General features: G+C 56.7%; 1 protein-coding gene and 1 long non-coding RNA gene across 6 annotated transcripts; one reads left to right on the top strand and one right to left on the bottom strand.

Moving 5' to 3' along the window:
• The first annotated feature begins 1143 nt into the window (after positions 1–1143).
• On the top strand, positions 1144–17903 carry NR4A1 (nuclear receptor subfamily 4 group A member 1). 5 transcript variants are annotated; one of them, XM_005206220.5, is made up of 8 exons: positions 1144–1251; positions 2622–2728; positions 12102–12979; positions 13793–13922; positions 14234–14385; positions 14729–14931; positions 15016–15194; positions 17092–17903. In XM_005206220.5, the coding sequence occupies exons 3-8, from the start codon at positions 12104–12106 to the stop codon at positions 17346–17348; spliced, it is 1797 nt and encodes a 598-aa protein (XP_005206277.1). In that variant the 5' UTR covers positions 1144–1251; positions 2622–2728; positions 12102–12103; the 3' UTR covers positions 17349–17903. The 5 variants fall into 5 exon arrangements, with proteins under 5 accessions (XP_005206277.1, NP_001069379.1, XP_005206278.1 ...); NM_001075911.1 differs by lacking the exon at positions 1144–1251 and adding an exon at positions 1962–2068 and having other exon boundaries at positions 17092–17896; XM_010804908.4 differs by lacking the exons at positions 1144–1251; positions 2622–2728 and adding exons at positions 9251–9370; positions 10867–10915.
• Positions 10070–12152, bottom strand: LOC132345260 (uncharacterized). The gene is made up of 2 exons (XR_009494488.1): positions 11738–12152; positions 10070–11569 (listed from the first exon to the last, which is right to left on the bottom strand). It is a non-coding gene; the product is annotated as an uncharacterized lncRNA (long non-coding RNA).
• Positions 17904–19095: the final 1192 nt, after the last annotated feature.

Raw genomic sequence — 19095 nt, 5'->3', positions numbered from 1 at the left:
CTGGGAGCATCTACTTCTCTTTTCCTAGACCTCATCTCAGCCTGAAGGGCAACCTGATAACTAGGGAAGATCCCACCTTGACTGGTCCTGCCCTCACCTTGGGGCCCAGTCAGGAAAGGAGAGGGCTGGGTAAAGGGAGGAAAAGGGTAGGTGAGAAGTGGGGTCTGGGTTGCCCTGGCTGAAGGCTCTGGCACCAGCAGGATCAGGGAAGAACTTGAAGAATTTGGAGGGATGGCACTCACATGCGGTGTTGGAAGTAGAGCCCAGGTGCACACAAGGGGCTTGGAATAGGGACCAGGGTCTGGAGTTGGCTTTTATGTGTTTTCATTCAGTTCCTCCTAATAACAGTAGCACCTATGTGTGTCCAGCACTAAGTCCTTTGCATGCGAAATCATTGTAAACCTGCTGATTACCTTATGGTTGTTAATTTTAGAAACATCAATTACAGATAGTCATTTTCACAGATGAGGAGCAGAGAAGTTATGTAACTCACCCAAGTTTACAAGTGAAGGAGCCAGGATTTGAACCCAGGCAACAGAGATCTGGCATCCGTGCTCTTCACCACTCTTCCCCAAGCTGGATCTTCCTATTTTGTGACTAGAATCCCCTCACAGAAGATTTCCTGAGAGTCCCCATTGCTCAGATGAGAAGGCTGGGCCTCCTAGAGCTAGAAGCATGGACCTCTTGCCTTGTGGGGGCCTGTGAGGCTTTGGGGACCAAGTTGGAGCCCAATAAGGAGAGAGGGGTGTTCTGCTCTGTCCTCGTGGTGGCTCCCTTTTCTCTACCTCCAGCTGTCCTTTTGTGTACATCAAGGAGCTGAAAGCTGGGTTGAGGTACCACCTGTCACTGCACCCAGGAGTAGGGTATAAGGTTGAGGGGCTGTGTCTCCAGGGCCTGGAGATGCTCCAGACACTGTTGCAGCTCCTGGCCACACTCCACGTTCCCAAGTGCTGTTCGCTTGGGGTGTGGGCCCCAACCTCTGATGCCCAGCTCAGGGGGCACCTTGGGCTGGCCTGTCCCCCGTCATGGCCTGGGTCCTGCCTCTGTTCCCATGTCTGTTTCTGGCTGTACTGTCTCCAGGGAATGGCCGTGCCGGCTGATTTCTCCTCTCTCACACAACTCCCTCTGTAGGCCTCCACCATGGACAGAGGCCAGCCCCAGCTCCTCCCCGGTGTTGGTTCCTTCTGCCAGGCCCCGAAGGTCCTAGGGATGGTCAACTGTTGTCTAAAGTCTGTCGGTCCACCCAGACTGGTAAGTGCCCTGCTGTTGCCCTTTGTATGCCCCTGGGGCCTCCTGAGTAGGTGGTTGGGGGCCAAGGTGGGTGTGGGAGCTGCTTGAAGCGGATGTGGTTTGGGGGATGGAGGGGGAAGCCCTGCAGAAGTAGCAGGCGGCGCTGCTAGGCACGGGGAGATCTGATTTCTTTGGTAGTGGGGGTGGTACGGGGGTGGGGAAGGGGGAAGCCTGACTTTCTTAGCAGGACAGGCTTGGGGGGCCTCTGGGCCTGGGTGTCATGGGGTTGTGGGGAGTGATGGCTGCCAGGGCAGCATGTGCCTGGTTCCAGGAAGTTGATGGGGTGAGGCTAAGGGTACCAGAGTCCTGATTACATCTTTACCCAAGAGAGCTGGAGTTCAGCTTGGTGTCCTGGACAGGGACCCTGTGATTCTTTTTCCTTCCCCAGAACTGAGGGCCATCTCTAAGCAGCAGCCCCCTCTCAGCCATCTCTGAGAGACCCCCCCACCAGGTGAAGTGGGAGCTGGCTCAGTATCCCCGCCGGAACCCCAAACACTGTTGCCTCATGTGGCGTTGGTGTTCAGGGGCCAGAGAGTCCAGAAAGGTGGCTGGGGTGCAGAGGACAGGGTGTCTAGCCCCCCAATCCTGCAGAGAAGGAGGGACAGCCCTGGGAAGCAGGGCCTCCTGTGCTGGGGGCTGGGCTGGGCATGCACCTGGCCTCCTGATAGCAGCAGGCGCTGGGCCATCAACTTGGGCGGACCGGGGCGGGGAGAGGAGTTACTGTAAGTGGATGAGGCAGGTGTTCCTGGTCAGCCGGAGGTCTGGATGCAGGAAGCACGTGAGTGAAGATGACAGCAGCGGGCTGGGTGACTTTCCCTCTGCTCAGCCCCTACCTCCGCTCTCAGCTCTGACTCGGCCTCCTGAGTGCCGGGCCTTCCCTCTGGGTACACAGTGGCTCCTGTGGGCAGAATTCCTCGCATTCAGTCTGTTGTCTGGATGAGGGAGGTGATTGGGTGGAATTCCCATGCCAGATATGCCGCCAGGGGCACCCTGAGGGGCTGCCAAGGGGGCCCCATGAGCGCTAGAGCTGCTGGTCTTGTGACGTGGGCACCTGTCTGCCAGGCCCGGGCATGGGCCCAGGGTCATGCTCACGCCGGGGCTCCCGTCAGCTGACTATTTTGGGCTCTCGCTGACCCAGGCCAAAGTCAGGCCTCAGCCAAGAGGGCTCCAAGGCAGCTCCCCCGTCCCCAGAGGCCGGCTCTGGTTTCAGCTATATAAACAGAGGAGGACACGCTGCTGTGGAGGCCGCTTCGCGTCCTGAGCCCACTCAGCTGGTGCACAGCCGCGGCCGGCAGGACAGGCTGACTGGGCGGTCACGTCTCTTCCCGCAGGGCTCCTCAAGGCCACCAGGAAGAGGCCCCGACCAGCCCTGGGAGTCTCCCTTGGTGCAGCTGTCCAGGACCTCTGAGAATCAAAGCAGGTCGTGTGGAGGAAGCTGGTGAGTCTTAGGAATGGCGAAACCAAGGCACTGGGGCTGGGCCATTTGGATCTCTTTTCGTCATGACTGTCTGAGTTGTGGTTTCTTCGGCCTCAAGAGGAGGGATGGAGGGGGAAACAAGGGTGGTCAATCCTCTCAAGGAATGAGAGTGAAAGCTTGACAGCCCTGGGATGGTGGGACTTGGACCACATTGTGGTTGAGAACCAGGAGACGTGGAAGTCTCCTTCCTCAGAGATCTGCAACAGGCTCTTCAATCCTCCTCTCCTGTTGGCCCGGCCTGGATAAGGCACTGGTCTGCTCAGGCTGGGGAGGGACGCTGAGGAGAGCTGGTTATCAGGCAGGTCCCTCAGCACTGGCCCCTGGGTAAGGCCCCCGGGCCCCTCGCTGGTTGGGACTTGGGATCTGAACCCATAGACTGATGTCTCTGAGCCCTCGGCCCTTGCCCTGCCCTCCTAGCCTGGCTTCCCGGCTGCTTGGGTGCCTGAGAAGCAGGGCCGGAGCGAGGCTTGGAGGAGCCGCCAACCAGCTTGCCACAAACACGCTCCCCGGGAGCCAGGCCAGGAGCCTGGGCCGGCGTGGAACAAGCGGAGCTTCTTACGTGGGAGGCTCCGTGTTCTCCTCCTTGGTTCTCGAAAAAAAAAAAAATTTTTTTTTCCCTTTCTGAACGTGAGTCTCTAAACGAATCCAGAGGCTGTGACTAAAAATACTTTAACAATAGGAAAATGCATCAGTCTTTCCGGCTGGGACTCGTTATCAGAGGGTTTTTATTTTGGAATTTGAAATTTTGCCCAAGGAGGCTGGGTGGAGACCTTGGGCAGAGGCAGGAGAACTTGGTGGGTTGTTGATGTTCCGCAAGATGGTGGGAGACCCTCCAAGGGTGGGGGAGAGAGGAGCTGGCCAGGATCTGAGCAACCTGGGGGGACGGAAGGAGAGCTGCGGAGGGTGCAAATGAGGCGTGGGCCAGCTTTTCCCCAGGAACTCCGTGATCTTGTCTGTGCTTTTCAGTTCTGTCTGGATGTTCTTCCTGAAGGCTGGTCTTGTTCTTTAATGCTGTATGTTGATTCCTTCTGGCCCGAGACGGGGCTGGGGGTGGAGAAATTACTCGACTGAAAATGACCTCTGTGGCGAGAGGTCTGATCTCCTTAATCAACCAGCCATCTTCAGAGTATCAATTGAGTACTTGCTGCGTGCAGTCTGGAATTTTCCTGGTGCTGGGTGGAGCCCCATCTCTGGACACACTCTCATTTCCTTTTACTCAGCCCTGGAGGGGAGAGGCGGGGCAGGGGTACTATTTGTCTCCCGATTCTTGGAGGAGGAGGGTGTGGGGCCCCCTAGTCGAGCTGACGGCCCTGGTGTCTCCTTTCTGTGCTTGCCACAGGATCCTGCTCTAGAGCCCAGGTCCCCAGACAATGCTCCCGTTTCACTGTGGAGCCTCTGCCTTCTGTCAGGGAATTCTCACAGCACAGGGACTTGTGATGTTGTCAGCATTGGGCAGATGAGGAAACGCTCTGGGAGAGGGCAAGGGACTGGCCCGGGTCACACACCAGGCTTGCTGGCTCCTGGTCAAAGATGCATCTGAGAGTTCCTGTATCTTTTGCCCTGTTGGGGGCTGGGCGAGACGTGGATAGCAGTGGCTGACCTGTGTGTCCTTGGGAGCCAGTTTTCCCAGAGGGAACAACACGCCTGGTCATGGCAGGGCCTGGGCCAGGGCCAGGAGATCAGGCCTGGGCCTGACCCCACATCCCCAGTTCCCAAAGCCTTATGTGGCAGCCCCTTGGGGCAGTAGGCAGCGCTTCCCTGCCCACAGCGCAAATCCCCCTGCTCAATGCGATGCCGGGGCAGGAAGAGGAAGTGGCCGGTCAGGCCTGGTGGTGGGTCCTGGGGCTCAGGAGGGGAAGCTCCGGGGGGCGGTAGGGGAGGAGGCAGAGCTCAGTCCCTCTGCCCACCCCCCGGGAAGGGTGTGGAGGCCCATGGGTGGGGATGGTCTTGGTGAAAGTAGGGCAAGTTCCTGCCCTTTGCTCAGCAGGGGCGGGGGCCAGCCTGACTGTGGGGTGGGGGTGGGGGCAGTGTGGGAAAGGGGCAGTGCAGTTCCACTTCCTCCATCTCCTATTCACCCACCGTCTTGCCTGGGGGATGATGGTGCACTCTGGCTGCCCATTTGGGGGCTGCCCTGGGCTACGTACTGTTTGAGGATGCCTCCTGCCAAGGTAGGGGAGACAGGGCCTTGCTTTCACGTTCACACATTGGTTGCTGGGAGGGATGGTCTGAGGACATAAGTCTGTGGGCCGCAAAGGATTTGACAGGCAGGGACCAGGGCCTAGCTGAGCGATTCAGAAAACACTGGGAGAGGAGACCTTTCTCGTGTAGATACTGCGGGCTCTCCTAACCGTAGCTATGCTGAATCTGTGTTGATAGAACAAATACGTGAGAAACAACCTCCGTTTCTGATTTCAGTAAATGCCAGCGGCATCTGCATCCATTTGAATTGATGTCTCTCTCCCATTTAGACATGATTATTTGGGCTTCCCTGGTGGATCAGACGGTAAAGAATATGCCTGCAACATAGGAGACCTGGGTTCCATCCCTAGGTTGGGAAGATCCCGTGGAGGAGGGCATGGCAACCCACTCCAGTATTCTTGCCTGGAGAATTCTATGGACAGAGGAGCTTGGCAGGCTACAGTCCATGGGGTCACAAAGAGTCAGACACGACTGAGCACATTTTGTAAATAAACATTTTATTTCTGAGAGTATAACATACATTCAAAAAAGCATACAAACCATAGATGTGAAATCTTGAGAGTGTATAGTTTGATGACTTTTTCATAGGTCACCCAGGTGACCATCATTCAGACTAGGAACTGGGATGCTTCCAGTTCCCGCAGAGACCTCCTCGTAGGCACTGCTGTTTTCAGTTTGCAGGACATGTGTGTACTTGGCTCTGTGGTTATACTTATGAGACTCATAGCTCACGGGGTCAGAAGCCAGAGCTCTGGAGTTCAGAGTTGAGGGCAGTGGGTCCAGCATAGAGCTGGGAGTTAGCAGGGGTGGGGGTGGGGGGTTCTGATTCCTGGCCCCTAAGCCTCCATCTCCTCATTTATAAAATGCAGGTGGTAATTCCTAGAAGATTAGGGAGAGGGTGAAATGGAAGAATCCATGCAGTGTCCTAAGCCGAGGTCTGATCCTTCACTGGTATTCCCTACTCCTCACACCCCCAAATCTTCTGGTGAGAAGGTACTTATTATTACAAGTCAGGCTGGTCCAGGAGGGTGGCATGAGCTGAAGTCTTAGAAGGTGAGTGGGATTAGAGTAGAAGGAAGAGGAACAATGTGCCCAGTGGGTGGTGGGAAGGTTGAAGCCCAAGTTCTTTGTACTGGGACAGTGGGGAGCCCGGTGCTGCTGGCACAGCACTTGTGCCGTGCTGTGGGAGCCTGACCTTGGGCAGCTCTCTCTTGTCTCCAGCATGACATCTTCCCCTGCCCTTCCCAAGTTATCCTGGCCCTGCCTTACATTCTGGTCCTCACCTCAAAAGTTTTGGATACCTCTCCTCCCATGGTTATTACCTGTCACTTTCCACCCCTTATCTCCCCTACAATGAGCTGTTCACTCTGACCTTGCTTATCTTAAGGGTTGGACTTAGTGAGGTCCCTTGGAGTCTCCATCTGCCCTTGGACCAGTTTATGCTCTAGGCCTCCCAAAGTTTGCATCTGTTATGCGTTTTCAAGAGTTCCACCTTAGTTGGATTCTACTAAGATTCTCTGGATTTGGAGCCCAAGGCCGCCCTCCCTGGAGGGCATCTGGCTGGCAGGGATGAAGCTTAAGGACCCCCAGTCCCTCTCCCTTCTGTCTTAGGCTAGGTGCTCCTGGCTATGTTCCCATAGGACTCTGCCCTTTTCTCCTTACTTATTTTCAGAGCGTAATGTGTTCTGAGACCCTAGCATCCCCCACCTCCACAAGTATGGCCAGGTGGCAGCTGCTCTTGCCTCTCCCACCCTCTGCCTTTGGGACAGCAAGACTACTGCCTCCAAACCTGCCATCTCCCGCCCAGGTGGGCCCTGGGCTGCCAGCACAGCTCTGGAGGCTAGATGCTTAGATGTGGAGATGTAGGCTGGGAACCTGGACTGCTCCTTACCACACTTGAGTTCCATGAGGCTTCTGGGTAGACAAAGTAGGGAATGTCTGTGTTGCTTTTTACAAATGGAAAGTGGTGGGGTATATAGGAGGTGCTAGGGCTCAAGGCTGCTGATTCAGCTTTCAAAGAGCCGTTAAGGCTGCAGCTAATACACCTGTTTTTGTTTTGTGTTTTGGTGGTGAGGTTTGGAGGGAAGAACATTGACCTGAATAATCAACTTTTGCTACCATACTAGAATTGTTTTCTTTTCTGAGGAAGGCTCTGCTGGGGTGGGTGGGGAGGGGGGCTAGGTGGGGAAACCAGCCTGTGACGTGACTGGATTAGTTTTACCAGCCCAGACTTGCCTGTGCTTCTGAGCAAGGTGCAGCTCTTCTGGGTGCCCTTGGGTCCTAATCTGCAAAATGGGAAGACATGAATTATATTAGTGGTTTCAAAGCAGGTTTAAGCTGTGGAATTTGTGTTTTTCCCAAGTAATATCTCAATGCAAAAGCCTAAGACAAAGAAAAACAAAACTTTGGTTAAAGATCATCCTATCCACACTTCACCTTCATGAAGGTGGCCTTGAAGGGTCTTTGGAAGACGGTTTAACAAAGGCCAGAGCTCTCCAAACACTGGTCTGTGTTGAGAGCGTATGCTGCGATGGGGGCGCTATGCTAGGTTCTGACTGAAAGATACTGATGTTACTACACGGAGCCTGCTCCGTCCGTCGTGGACTGTAGGGTGTGAAGAGGAGACAATTGGTGAACGGGCAGTTTCTTAGTGGGTGTGGGCAGGGAAAAGGGCAAGTCACTGGCTTCACTCAGATGCTCTGCTGCCTTCGGGTGCCAGTGAGGCACGGGCCATGGCTGCAGTATCAAAGTATGATTTCAGAAGAAAGTGAAAAGTAGCGTGTGAGGCTTCAAAAGCAGAGATTGGTGGTGGGCAAGGAGTGCAGAGACAGCAGATGGTGGAGAATGGGTGATGTTGGAAGTGCTGGTGGGACCTTTGAGTGGGCAGAACTGAGGGCTGGAGAGCAGAGTGTGGGAAACCTGAGAGGGAGGTGAGAATGGAAGTGAGGAGCAGGAAGTGCCTCCAGGGTAGAGGGAAGTGCTGTTGGGTGACCAGGGGAAGCGAGAGTGGCGTCCTTGGTCACAGGCTCAGTGTGGACAGGGGGAGGGGAGGGGCTCTCTTCTCTTAAATATTAGCCTTTTTTCCTTCCTGTCTTATCAAAGGTGTTGGCTTTCCAGACTTGGGGCACCCTAGGGAGGCAAGGGGTGACAGCCCTATCTAGGAAAGGCTGCAGGTGGCTGCAGCCTGGCCTGTGCCCTCGTGCACGTGAAAGACAACTGCCTGCAGGTGCTGGAAGTGAGGTGGGAGGGAGGGATCGTGGGCAGCGGAGGGCGGGGGGGGGGGGGGGGTGAAGGGATCCCCTAGAGATGTAGTCAGGTTCCACCCCAGTGTGCCACCACCTTGCTCTGTGACCTTGAGCAAGTGTCATTATTTCTCTGAGCCCGTTTATTTATAAAATGGGGAAGAGTCGGCACAAATTCGATAAGATTTCTCAGGCTCCACCCGGTTCTGAAATTCGGTAATTTCCCAATTAGAGTGCTCTCACCCTGTCAGGGACCGGGGAGGATAGTGGTGAGAAATCTAGTTCAGCTGTGAAGCACAGCATTGGCCTGTCTCTGGCCTGGCGAATCCCTACCCTCTAGAAGGTACTTTGCATAAGAAATTGGGGAGAGGAAGTAGGGAGTAAGTGTGTGTCTGTGTGGTGGGTACTGTGGTGTCTGACGTCCCTGGCCAACCTCTCAACTCGAGACCCCGCTGGTTCCCCGGGACGCGTCCCTGAGTTGCCCAGCCCAAGGCCTGCCCGCGCCGCCCAGCCGGGCAGTGGCACCCCAAGCCAGCAGGGAAGGCTGGGGAAGGTGCAGAGGCGGAGCCAGGCGCAGTCGTGGCTCCCAGGAGCACCCGGAGGGTGAGGAGATCCTCGTCCGGGGAAGCCCCGCGGCCTCGGAGCTAGAGCGCCCTCTTCTCGGGTTCTGGCCCTCGGGCCTGTTTTCTGCCCCGGGGGCCTGTGTTCCTGGGTCCGGCCAGCGGAGCCTTGCGAGTCTGCGAGCTGCTATTTTTAGCTGGCGCGGCGGGCGCGAGGGGACTATTTATAGATCAAACAATCCGCGCTCCCTGCGTCAATGGAACCCCGCGTGCGTCACGCGCGCAGACATTCCAGGCCCCCCCTCTCGCCCCGCCCCCTCGGGCTCCCCGGCCCCGCGCCTCCCCCTGGCCGCCTCCCGCCGGAACCGCGCCGCCCCCCGCGCCCTTGTATGGCCAAAGCTCGCCGGGCCGCGTGCGTCAGTGGCGCCTCCGCCCCTCCCCGTGCGTCACGGAGCGCTTAAGAGCAGGGTCCGGCGCGGCCGGGAGTCCCAGTGGTGGAGGCTGCGAAAGTTGGGGGAGTGTGCAAGACAGCGGGAGCGTACGCGGGACCAGGCTGCGACTTGGGGCGCCGGTCCCGGGCAGGGGGAGCAGAAGCCAGCCGGGTAGGTGCCCCCTGGAAAGCGTGCATCTCAGCGGGGCTCTCCGTTTTGGTTTTGTGGCAGGGAGGGGCGGGGGGTGTTGCATGAAGGAGATAAGTGTTTGCGAGGACCGAAAGAATGTTTTGGGGTTAGCATGAAGGAGGGCGAGTATAGGCTGCAACTCTGGCTGGGGGGTTAGGGGTTGGAACGGGATGAAGACCCAGATGGGACTGGAGTCTGCTGGGTGTTGTGTGTGTGTGTTGGGGAGGCGGGGGTCTGTGCAAGGTGGAAGCCACAGAGTTCAGTTGGCGCCTGCAGTGGGGACTTGTTCAGTAGGAGGCTGTCTAGAGTTCAGTCTCCCAGGCTCCCTTAGTTGGCACAGGGCTCCCAGGAGTTAGTTGCTGATGGGGGTCTCAGTGCAGTGCGGGGAAAGGTGCACAGAGTTTTGGGCTGCTGGGATCCGACTCCTTCCAGGATTGGATTTCCAAAAGGGTCTCCTCCTCAGCTTGTCAGCTCACTCCTATACCCCTAGTTGTTTTCTTAACACTCATTCTTAATGCTGTGGGTTAGTTTCTAGGGTTCCCCAGTTGGAAGTTTCTGCCTGAACTATCTTAGGAGAGGTCTGGATTGTCCGAGCAAATGGCTTAACATTGGTGACTGAACTGTGGAGGGGGTGCTGGTGCGTGTTGGAATAAAAGAGGCTTCTTAGGGCAGAGCACAGTCTCTGGAAGCGTAGGGAAGATTGTTTTTTAATGTAGCTTGAATCTGTGTGTGTGTGAGAGAGAGAGAGAGAGGTGGAAAGCTTCGTCCTTGGGGATCCTTGATTGAAGTTGCTGATGGAGTTTCTGGTGGGGTACCACCTAGAGAATCCCCTTCCCCAGTCTCTGTCGGATCAGACAGGTAGGGTGCAGCCTGAGGCTTGTTTAGCACAACAGGTGCAAACCACATTGTTGCCAAGACCTGCCTGTAGCCGGATTCTCCTTGCTCCTTCCTTCAACCCCGCCTCTTCCTTCTCCGTGTGTCCCTCCCAGAGGCTGGATGGAGGTCCATATCTTGTGTCATTAAGTACCTGCATGAAGGCAGGAGTGGGGGTAGTTTGGTGGGGGTTGATCCGGATGTGGGACTTCCAAGTGGAGAAACGGGATTTGAATAAGGCTGGAATGCCCAGCCCAGTCCTGCGTAGCTGCTGCCTCTTTTACTCCACCCCAAAGCCTTCCCTGCCAGGCTGTCTTAGCGCAGACAGACGGGGCCAGCCTTATCGCTTGCAGGTACTTTATGCCTATGGATGGGCGCCACTGGTTGGTGGGGCCAAAGTTTCTAGGGGCTCTGTTGTCTGGATTGGTTGTGGGAGTGTCAGGACGGGGGTGGAGCTGCCCTGTCCAGGGCCCAAGGAGGCAGGAGAAAGCCTATTACGGGAGAACTCCCCAGGCTCTTGGCCAGGAGGTAATGCCAGCTTTTGCCCCCTCCTGCTGTCCCCCTTGGTCATGGCACGCCCTGTTTCAGCTTGCTTTCTTCCCCAGCCTCCCTCCCTGACTGATGAGGCTAGAGTCACGGAGACAAGGCAAGGAGGTAGGATGAGAACCTCCTCTCTGTGTTAGCTTTTGACTTGTCTGTGAACTTAAAGATCCCCCCTGAATGATTCTCTCTGCTCCTTCAGATTCCTCCAGATTTGAGGGGGTGTAAGCCCCCTTTGTCTGAGCTCCTGGGTTCTTCAGGGCACAGAACTGCTTAGTGGAGGGACCCAGACTTCCATCACCCCCAGCAGACTTCTCCTCTGCCCTACACAGCCACCTCAGTCTGCTGGACTCAGTGCTCTCGTAAAAATAATAGGGGGAGATGCTGCGGGAAAGCAGAGAAGTTCCTTTTCAGGACTCGAAGTCCAGGGGCTGCTCTCCCCGCCACACTCCGCCCTCCAGCATATGGCCTTTTAAAGGTCTGGATCCCAGTTACCTGATCCCTTGGGGTACTGGGGAAGGAGGTCGGGCTCCTTTGCTCTTTCCTTCTGAGAGCATCCCAGGCAATGTAGAGTGGGTGCCCATCCCCAGATGGCAGGACCGGGGTGCGCGTGGGATCTACAGCCTTTGCTCAGTATGTAGGGTGAGGGTGGGGTTGGGGATGGGGGTAGGGAGAGGCTAATTGCTGTCTTGGCTGCTTTCATAGGCAACTGGGCCTTCACTCTCAGCTCCTCTTCCATTTGCAGGATGTTGTTCTTCAGCTCAGGCACTGTTGGGGGAGGACAGGAGGGGGTTTTGCAGAGGCTGAGCCATGCCTGGGAATATTCCCAGAAGTGCCAGGTTGGAGGAACGGCGTATCTGCTCCCAGGACTGGGCTCTGGCTTTGCCTGGCTGCCTCTCCCACCCACCCTTCTCCCAGCCCCCACCCGTGCCTTACCCAGTTAGGGAGAGGCAGGGGGCTGGACGAACACAGCTTTCCCCTGTTCCAGCAGAGAAATGCTGGCTACATGCCCTCCCTAGGGTTCCCAGGCTGCCCGGGGTGTGGTTGGCCTTCCGACTTGAGCCCACCCTTGCTGGGACCTTGCCTAGGGGCTTTGTGACATGGACATTGAGGTGGTGCTCTGACCAGGTACCAAGGATTCCTGGGTTCTGTGGTGGGCCATGGCCTTAACGCCTCAGTGTCCCATGTCTGGCTGGGAGTCCTGCCTCCTGGCCGCTCAAGGACCTATACTTAGAGGTCAGGCTTCAGGCCTCTCTTACTGACTTCCCTCTCCCCCCACTTTGGTCTCTTCCCTCTCCAGAGATGCCCTGTATCCAAGCCCAGTATGGGACACCAGCACCAAGCCCAGGACCCCGTGACCACCTGGCAGGCGACCTCCTGACCCCTGAGCTCAGCAAGCCCACCATGGACCTGGCCAGCCCCGAGGCAGCCCCCGCTGTCCCTACCGCCTTGCCCAGCTTCAGCACCTTCATGGACGGCTACACAGGGGAGTTTGACACCTTCCTCTACCAACTGTCAGGCACAGCCCAGCCGTGCTCCTCTGCCTCCTCCTCGGCCTCCTCCACGTCCTCATCGTCAGCCACCTCCCCAGCCTCTGCTTCCTTCAAGTTCGAGGACTTCCAGGTGTACGGCTGCTACCCTGGCACGCTGAGTGGCCCTCTGGACGAGACCCTGTCCTCCAGCGGCTCTGACTACTATGGCAGTCCCTGCTCTGCACCGTCACCATCCACGCCCAGCTTCCAGCCTCCTCAGCTCTCTCCCTGGGATGGCTCCTTTGGCCCCTTCTCGCCCAGCCAGACTTACGAAGGCCTGCGGGCATGGACAGAGCAGCTGCCCAAGGCTTCTGGGCCCCCCCAGCCGCCGGCCTTCTTTTCCTTCAGCCCTCCCCCCGGCCCCAGTCCCAGCCTGGCCCCAAGCCCCCTGAAGCTGTTCCCCTCGCAGGCCGCCCACCAGCTGGGGGAGGGAGAGAGCTATTCCATGCAAACAGCGTTCCCAGGCCTGGTGCCCACTTCTCCCCACCTTGATGGCTCAGGGAGGCTGGACGCGCCTGTGACCTCTGCCAAGGCCCGGAGTGGGGCTCCGGGTGGAAGCGAGGGCCGCTGTGCTGTGTGTGGGGACAATGCTTCCTGCCAGCATTATGGGGTCCGCACCTGTGAGGGCTGCAAAGGCTTCTTCAAGGTACTGGGCTGCCCTGGGTGTAGCTTTTTATGAGAAGTGGGGCAGGCTGGTCTCTCACCCCAGCAGGCTTTGTGGTGGCTTCGCTTGGGCTCTCCTTCCAACAAGTCTGCTCTTTAGGAAGAGGGCAGGCTTGGCCCGGTGGGCTGCCATCCTAGGAACAGGGACCTGGGACCTTTCATGCTGACCCTGGGGTGGTGGAGAGATGGAGGGAGGGGCGACAGTGGGGCAGAGGGTGAGGCTGTGGGGTTACCCTGGAGGGGGAGTTTCTGTGGCCAGCCTCTGGTTTTCCTCTGTCTGGCCTCCCCCTACTCAAGGTCCTGGTGGGAAGGGGGGGCCCAGGCACTCGTGTTCTTGGCATGAGATGAAAGGATGCGAGGAGAGGGCTTGGTGCTGGAGGGCTGGGGGTGGACTTGGGAACAGGCTGCGTGTTTGTCCCAGCGCTGGGTGCCTGCCTCCCTGCCCGGCCCCAGCCCTGGCCCCTCCTCAGCCTCTCGTGTCTGCCTCAGGGAAGGGGCAGGCGGACACAGGCACGTTAAGAAGTGTCAGTGTCTGGGCTGCTGGGGAGCCCTTCGCCCCTCATCCTGCGTCCTGAGGGTAAGGCCAAACCCTCCCCCAGTGTCCCCAAGACTTTTTTTCTTCCTCCCCCAACCCATCCATCTTATCCTCCCCTGCCACCCAAATGTTAGAAAAATAGTTGTGAACAGAGAGCGCTTTTGTCTGCAATGGCAGTAGGATCTGGACAGTCCCCTCCCCTGGCTCTCCCCCACCCCCACCCCACACTCTGACAGCCTGTTCCGTGTTGGCCCCCTCCAGCGCACAGTGCAGAAAAATGCCAAGTACATCTGCCTGGCTAACAAGGACTGCCCTGTGGACAAGAGGCGGCGAAACCGCTGCCAGTTCTGCCGCTTCCAGAAGTGCCTGGCCGTGGGCATGGTGAAGGAAGGTGGGTGGTTGGGACAAGCCCCGAGGGACAGAGATGGGCTGGAGTGGGGTGGGGCCCGCAGACCGCCCCCCCCGGACATCTGTCCTGGTGGGCCGCAAGGGAGGGCGTGCCTGGGCCTTCTGTCCTCCCCTGCCTCCAGTCCACCTGCCTGCCTTGTGGGAGTGGAGATCGCTGTAGGGTCCCCTGGGTTCTCGGGGGCTCTAGCTCCTCATACTTCGGCATGCTTTTAGTACCGGGGTGCACAGCTTGGGCTGGGAGTCCTTTCCCTGGGCCCCTTTCTCCCTGCCTCACTCCAGCCCTTTTCTCTGCAGTTGTCCGGACAGACAGCCTGAAAGGACGGCGGGGTCGGCTCCCTTCAAAGCCCAAGCAGCCCCCAGAAACCTCCCCAGCCCACCTACTCACCTCCCTGGTCCGGGCGCACCTGGACTCGGGGCCCAGCACTTCTAAACTGGACTACTCCAAGGTGAGGCCCTGCCCAGCCCACATTTGGCACTTCCTACACATGAGAAAAGCCACCCGCCAGCCCCTAGTTCCACAGATCGAAAAGAGGGTTGGCCCCTCTAGGCTGACCAGATGGAAAAATGTACCCCTCTGGGCGGTGGCCAATTAAAAAAAAAAAAAAAATGCGCTCCTTCCAGCAGCCTCGGCTCTGGGTTAATAGGCGAGAGTTGGCAAGCAAGCGTGGGCGGGATCTCGGCTCCATTCTCACCCTTGGGATCTGGCATCCCAGGGTATGACACAGTTGTACACGGCCGCCTAGGTGTGGGGCTCTTTCTGGGGTCTGACCTCGTTGGGCCACCTGCCAGTTCCAGGAGCTGGCGCTGCCCCACTTCGGGAAAGAGGATGCTGGGGACGTGCAGCAGTTCTACGACCTGCTCTCGGGTTCCCTGGAGGTGATTCGCAAGTGGGCCGAGAAGATCCCCGGCTTTGCTGAACTGTCTCCCGGAGACCAGGACCTGCTGCTGGAGTCCGCCTTTCTGGAGCTCTTTATCCTCCGTCTGGCCTACCGGTGAGCGTCCCACTGTGTGCTCAGCCCTCAGCTGGCGCCCTGCCCTCCAGCCCCCCTAACAGCTGTCTGCACCCCACCTGCCAGGTCTAAACCAGCCGAGGGGAAGCTCATCTTCTGCTCAGGCCTGGTGCTGCACCGCCTGCAATGTGCCCGTGGCTTCGGGGACTGGATCGACAGCATCTTGGCCTTCTCTCGCTCCCTGCACAGCTTGGTGGTCGACATCCCTGCCTTCGCCTGCCTCTCCGCGCTTGTCCTCATCACAGGTGGGAGGCCGGTCCCCAGACCCAGGGAGATGGGGAAGGCCTGAGGGCCTGGCTCTGGATGTACCAGCATCTGGTGTTTCCTGGGCCTCCTGCATTGTGGGGTGAGGGTGACGAGGTGCAGAGAGGGCAGGTGTGGCTCAGGGCAATGCAGTTGGTGGTTGGCAGGGCCGGGTTTCAGGCCTAGCTGTGGCTGACGGCAAACCCTCAGCCCCTGACGTAGCCCAGACTACTCAAGATCCTAACTGTGTAGGTGTCATGTGTGGCCTAAAGTTTGGGTTTTTTTTTTTTTAATCTTACTGAATCATGTTGCATGGAAATTTTCACAAAGTGTATGCACATAAACAACAAATAGATCAAGAAACAGACACAGGGCTTCCCTGGTGCCTCAGTGGTAGAGAATCCGCCTGCCAACGCAGGAGACACAGGTTCAATCCCTGATCTGGGAGAGTCCCTCATGCTGTGGAGCACCTAAGCGCGTGTGCCTTAACTACTGAGCCTGTGCTTTAGAGCCCAGGAATCACAACTATTGAAGCCCATGAGCTGCAGCTGTTGAAACTCTCCTGCTCCAGAGCCTGTACTCCGCAATACGACAAGCCCTACAATGAGAAACCTGTGCACCGTAACTAGAGAATAGCCCCTGCTTGTTGCAACTGGAGAAAGCCCACGGAGCAACAGAGACCCAGCACAGCCAAATATAAATAAATAACTAAAATTATACTTTAAAAAAGAAATAGCCATGACCAGTACCCCAGAACCCTTCCTTGTGCCCGCTTTTTAGTCATTAGTTGCCTGAAGGGTAGCTGCCACCTTGACTGCTTATAGCACTGATTAGCTTTGCTGGTTGTGTACTTCATGTAAATATGTAAACGTAATTGTGCAAGATACGAGTTTTTGGCATTAAATGTGGAGGTTTTCAGGTCTTTATTTGTTAAAGCACCAGAATCTGCCCCATCTCTCTCTCTCTTTTAAAAAAATATTTACTCATTTATTTGACTGCGTAAGGTCTTAGTTGTGGCACACGGGATCTTTTGTCGTGGCGCAAGGACTCTCTAGTTATGGTACGTGAGCCACAGAGCACATGGGCCTTGATAGTTGAGGCATGTGGGATCTTGGTTCCCCCACCAGGGAGCAAACCCCTGTCCCCTGTGTTGCAAGGCGGATTCTTAACCACTGCACCACTTAAGTCCCTGGTAGGGGACTTCCCCTGCCCCTTTTCAGTTAATTTTTTAAGTTTCACAAGGCTACGTAGTACCAAAAAAACTGTAGGACAGAATCCAAGGTACTTTTGGCTGCAGAGAGAGCACTAGGTTTTGAGGCCTGCTTTCTCTGGAGGTGACATCTGTAATGCTGCTACACAAAGCCAAGGTTTCTCACAATAGTCTGGGGTGTTAGTTGCTCAGTCATGTCCAGCTCTTTGCAACCCCATGGACTGTAGCCTGCCAAGCTCCTCTGTCCATGGACTTCTACAGGCAAGAATTCTAGAATGGGTAGCCATTCCCTTCTCCAGGGGATCTTCCTGACACAGGGATCAAACTTCGGTCTCCTGCATTGCAGGCAGATTCTTTACCATCTGGGGTGGGGACAACCAGAAACCAAAAAAACAATACTGGGCTAGTCAGAAACCTGCTTAAGGTTTTATTTCCTTTTTGTGACCTTAGGCAAGTCTTGGGACCTCTATGGGCCTCACTTTGTCCCTTGGAAGATGAGGATGACGAGCATTGCTGCCTTGCTGGGCTTCTGGTGGGGCTCCAGTGCTTGTGTGGAGTGCAGGGGGGCATGGGAGATGGTCAGTAGCAGTAGCTCCAGAGACCTGGGGGCAGCCAACTCTGCAGGGGAGAGGGGTGTCTGGTTCTGGGCAGTGCGTCTAATCCCACACCTTGTCCCCCCTCCACCGCAGACCGACATGGGCTGCAGGAGCCTCGCCGGGTAGAGGAGCTGCAGAACCGCATTGCCAGCTGCCTGAAGGAGCACGTCTCGGCCGAGGCGGGTGAGCCCCAGCCGGCCAGCTGCCTGTCGCGCCTGCTGGGCAAGCTGCCCGAGCTGCGGACCCTGTGCACCCAGGGCTTGCAGCGCATCTTCTACCTCAAGCTGGAGGACTTGGTGCCCCCTCCACCCATCGTCGACAAGATCTTTATGGACACACTGCCCTTCTGACCCTGGCCCGGGAACATGCGTGCACTTGGTGTGCACGCTCATAATGCCACCCCACGTGCCTTTAGCCTATGGCCCACGGACCCCCAGAGCATCACCCCGGCCTGGGCCTGAGCTGCAGACTGGCTGCCCCTCCCCCTGTTCTGTGGGAGGTCAGCAGGGAGCTCATGGCCTGGGGGAGAGGGATGCATTCACAGGGGTGACCCTTACTATTTGTCTTACCCCCCCAGCCCAGCCCTAGTCGTCATGTTTTTGTAAGATAAACCGTTTTTAACACACACACACCGCCATGCTGTAAATAAGCCGAATGCTGCTGTAAATACAGGAAGGAAGAGGTTGAGGTGGGAGTGGGGTTGGGAGGGAGGAATGGGCCCCCAGCAGCCGCCTCCTACTTGCTCTCTTCCTGCCCTCCTTCCACGTGTACATAGACTCACTCTAGGAGGAAGACAAATGACAGATTCTGACATTTATATTTGTGTATTTTCCTGGATTTATAGTATGTGACTTTTCTGATTAATATATTTAATATATTGAATAAAAAATAGACATGTAGCTGAAGCTGAGATCTTATCTCTGGCACCCTCTACCCATACCACCCACCCCCAAAATGGCATAATAGAGACACAGGTGGCTCCTGTAAGTCTTTATTTATTTTTGGGCAACCCATGCCAGGTGGCATATGGGAGCTTAGTTCCCCAACCAGGAATCGAATCCACACCACCTGTAGTGGAAGTGCAGAGTCCTAACCACTGCACCACCAGCGAAGTAAGTCCCTAGCTCCCATAAATCTTGCATGTTACCAACTTGGCTAACAGGCCTCAGTTTACTCATTTATAAAAGGTGAAAGTAACGACACCTGCTTCACGGGGTTGTTAGGCAAAGCACTCAGACTAGTTTCTGGCATGGAGAAAGCCTCTGGTGAACAGGCCAGGCTTGTGGATGGGGCTTGTGCTGGGGGCCAATTCGTCCATCAGCTTTGTCTGGAAGTTCCTAACCTGAACCCCAGCTCACATGTCCCCTGGGAGTTTGGGTGGGGTGCTCAGTGTAGGGCTGGGTCCAGGGCAGCCCAGGATGGTGGTAGCCACTGTCCTTCCTCAGTAGAAGTCTTTCCCCGTCCCCACTTTGAGTATCCCTCCCACAAGCCTAGTGCACCAGCAGCAGAACCCAGGTTATGGTAACTCTGACCTTCTTGGCAGGAAGACTGTTCTGAGTTCCCTGCTTGTGCCCAAATGCCCCAAATAGGTTCTCCAACTCCCAAGCCCATCAGATGCTTAGCTGGCTTAAAATGCAAATTCCTTGGCTCTACCCCAGAGACTGGGATTTGACGAGGGGCGGGGCCCATGGAGCTCAACTTTCACCCAGCACCCAGGTGCCTGTGAGGCTAGAGGTCTGGGAGCCACTCTGGAGAAACACAAATGTAGAACTGACCCTATACCAAAGTCCAAGGTAGCTGGCTGCCACACAGGGCCCGGCCCCCTACCCTGTGCTTTGTGCAGGAGGACCCTTGACCCAGGACCCCTGAACCTCCACGCCCACAACCCCTAGGAACTGGCTGGATGAGGGCAGCCCCTGCCTGATGGAAGCTCGACAAAATAGGGCTCTGCTCTTCAATAGAACAGAATCAAGGGCCTTCCCTGGTGCTCCAGCCCCCACCTACAGGTTCCCCAGAGAGTCCCCCACCACCTGCCCTCACTCAGGTTTTGGGATGATGGCTGAGCCCCAGGTCTTCTGAAGGGTCCACGTGGGGGTA

The sequence above is a fragment of the Bos taurus genome, chromosome 5 (genome assembly GCF_002263795.3).
Source record: "Bos taurus isolate L1 Dominette 01449 registration number 42190680 breed Hereford chromosome 5, ARS-UCD2.0, whole genome shotgun sequence".
In the NCBI taxonomy this organism is placed as follows: domain Eukaryota; kingdom Metazoa; phylum Chordata; class Mammalia; order Artiodactyla; family Bovidae; genus Bos; species Bos taurus.
This window is presented reverse-complemented; position numbering and strand designations above follow the sequence as displayed.

Bases quoted from the DNA above. Each gene is read 5' to 3' on its own strand.
- NR4A1 (XM_005206220.5), top strand. From the start codon at position 12,104: ATGCCCTGTATCCAAGCCCAGTATGGGACACCAGCACCAAGCCCAGGA. The intron at 14,386-14,728 runs GTGAGGCCCTGC...GCCACCTGCCAG, and splicing joins CTAAACTGGACTACTCCAAG to TTCCAGGAGCTGGCGCTGCC. The intron at 14,932-15,015 runs GTGAGCGTCCCA...CCCACCTGCCAG, and splicing joins ATCCTCCGTCTGGCCTACCG to GTCTAAACCAGCCGAGGGGA.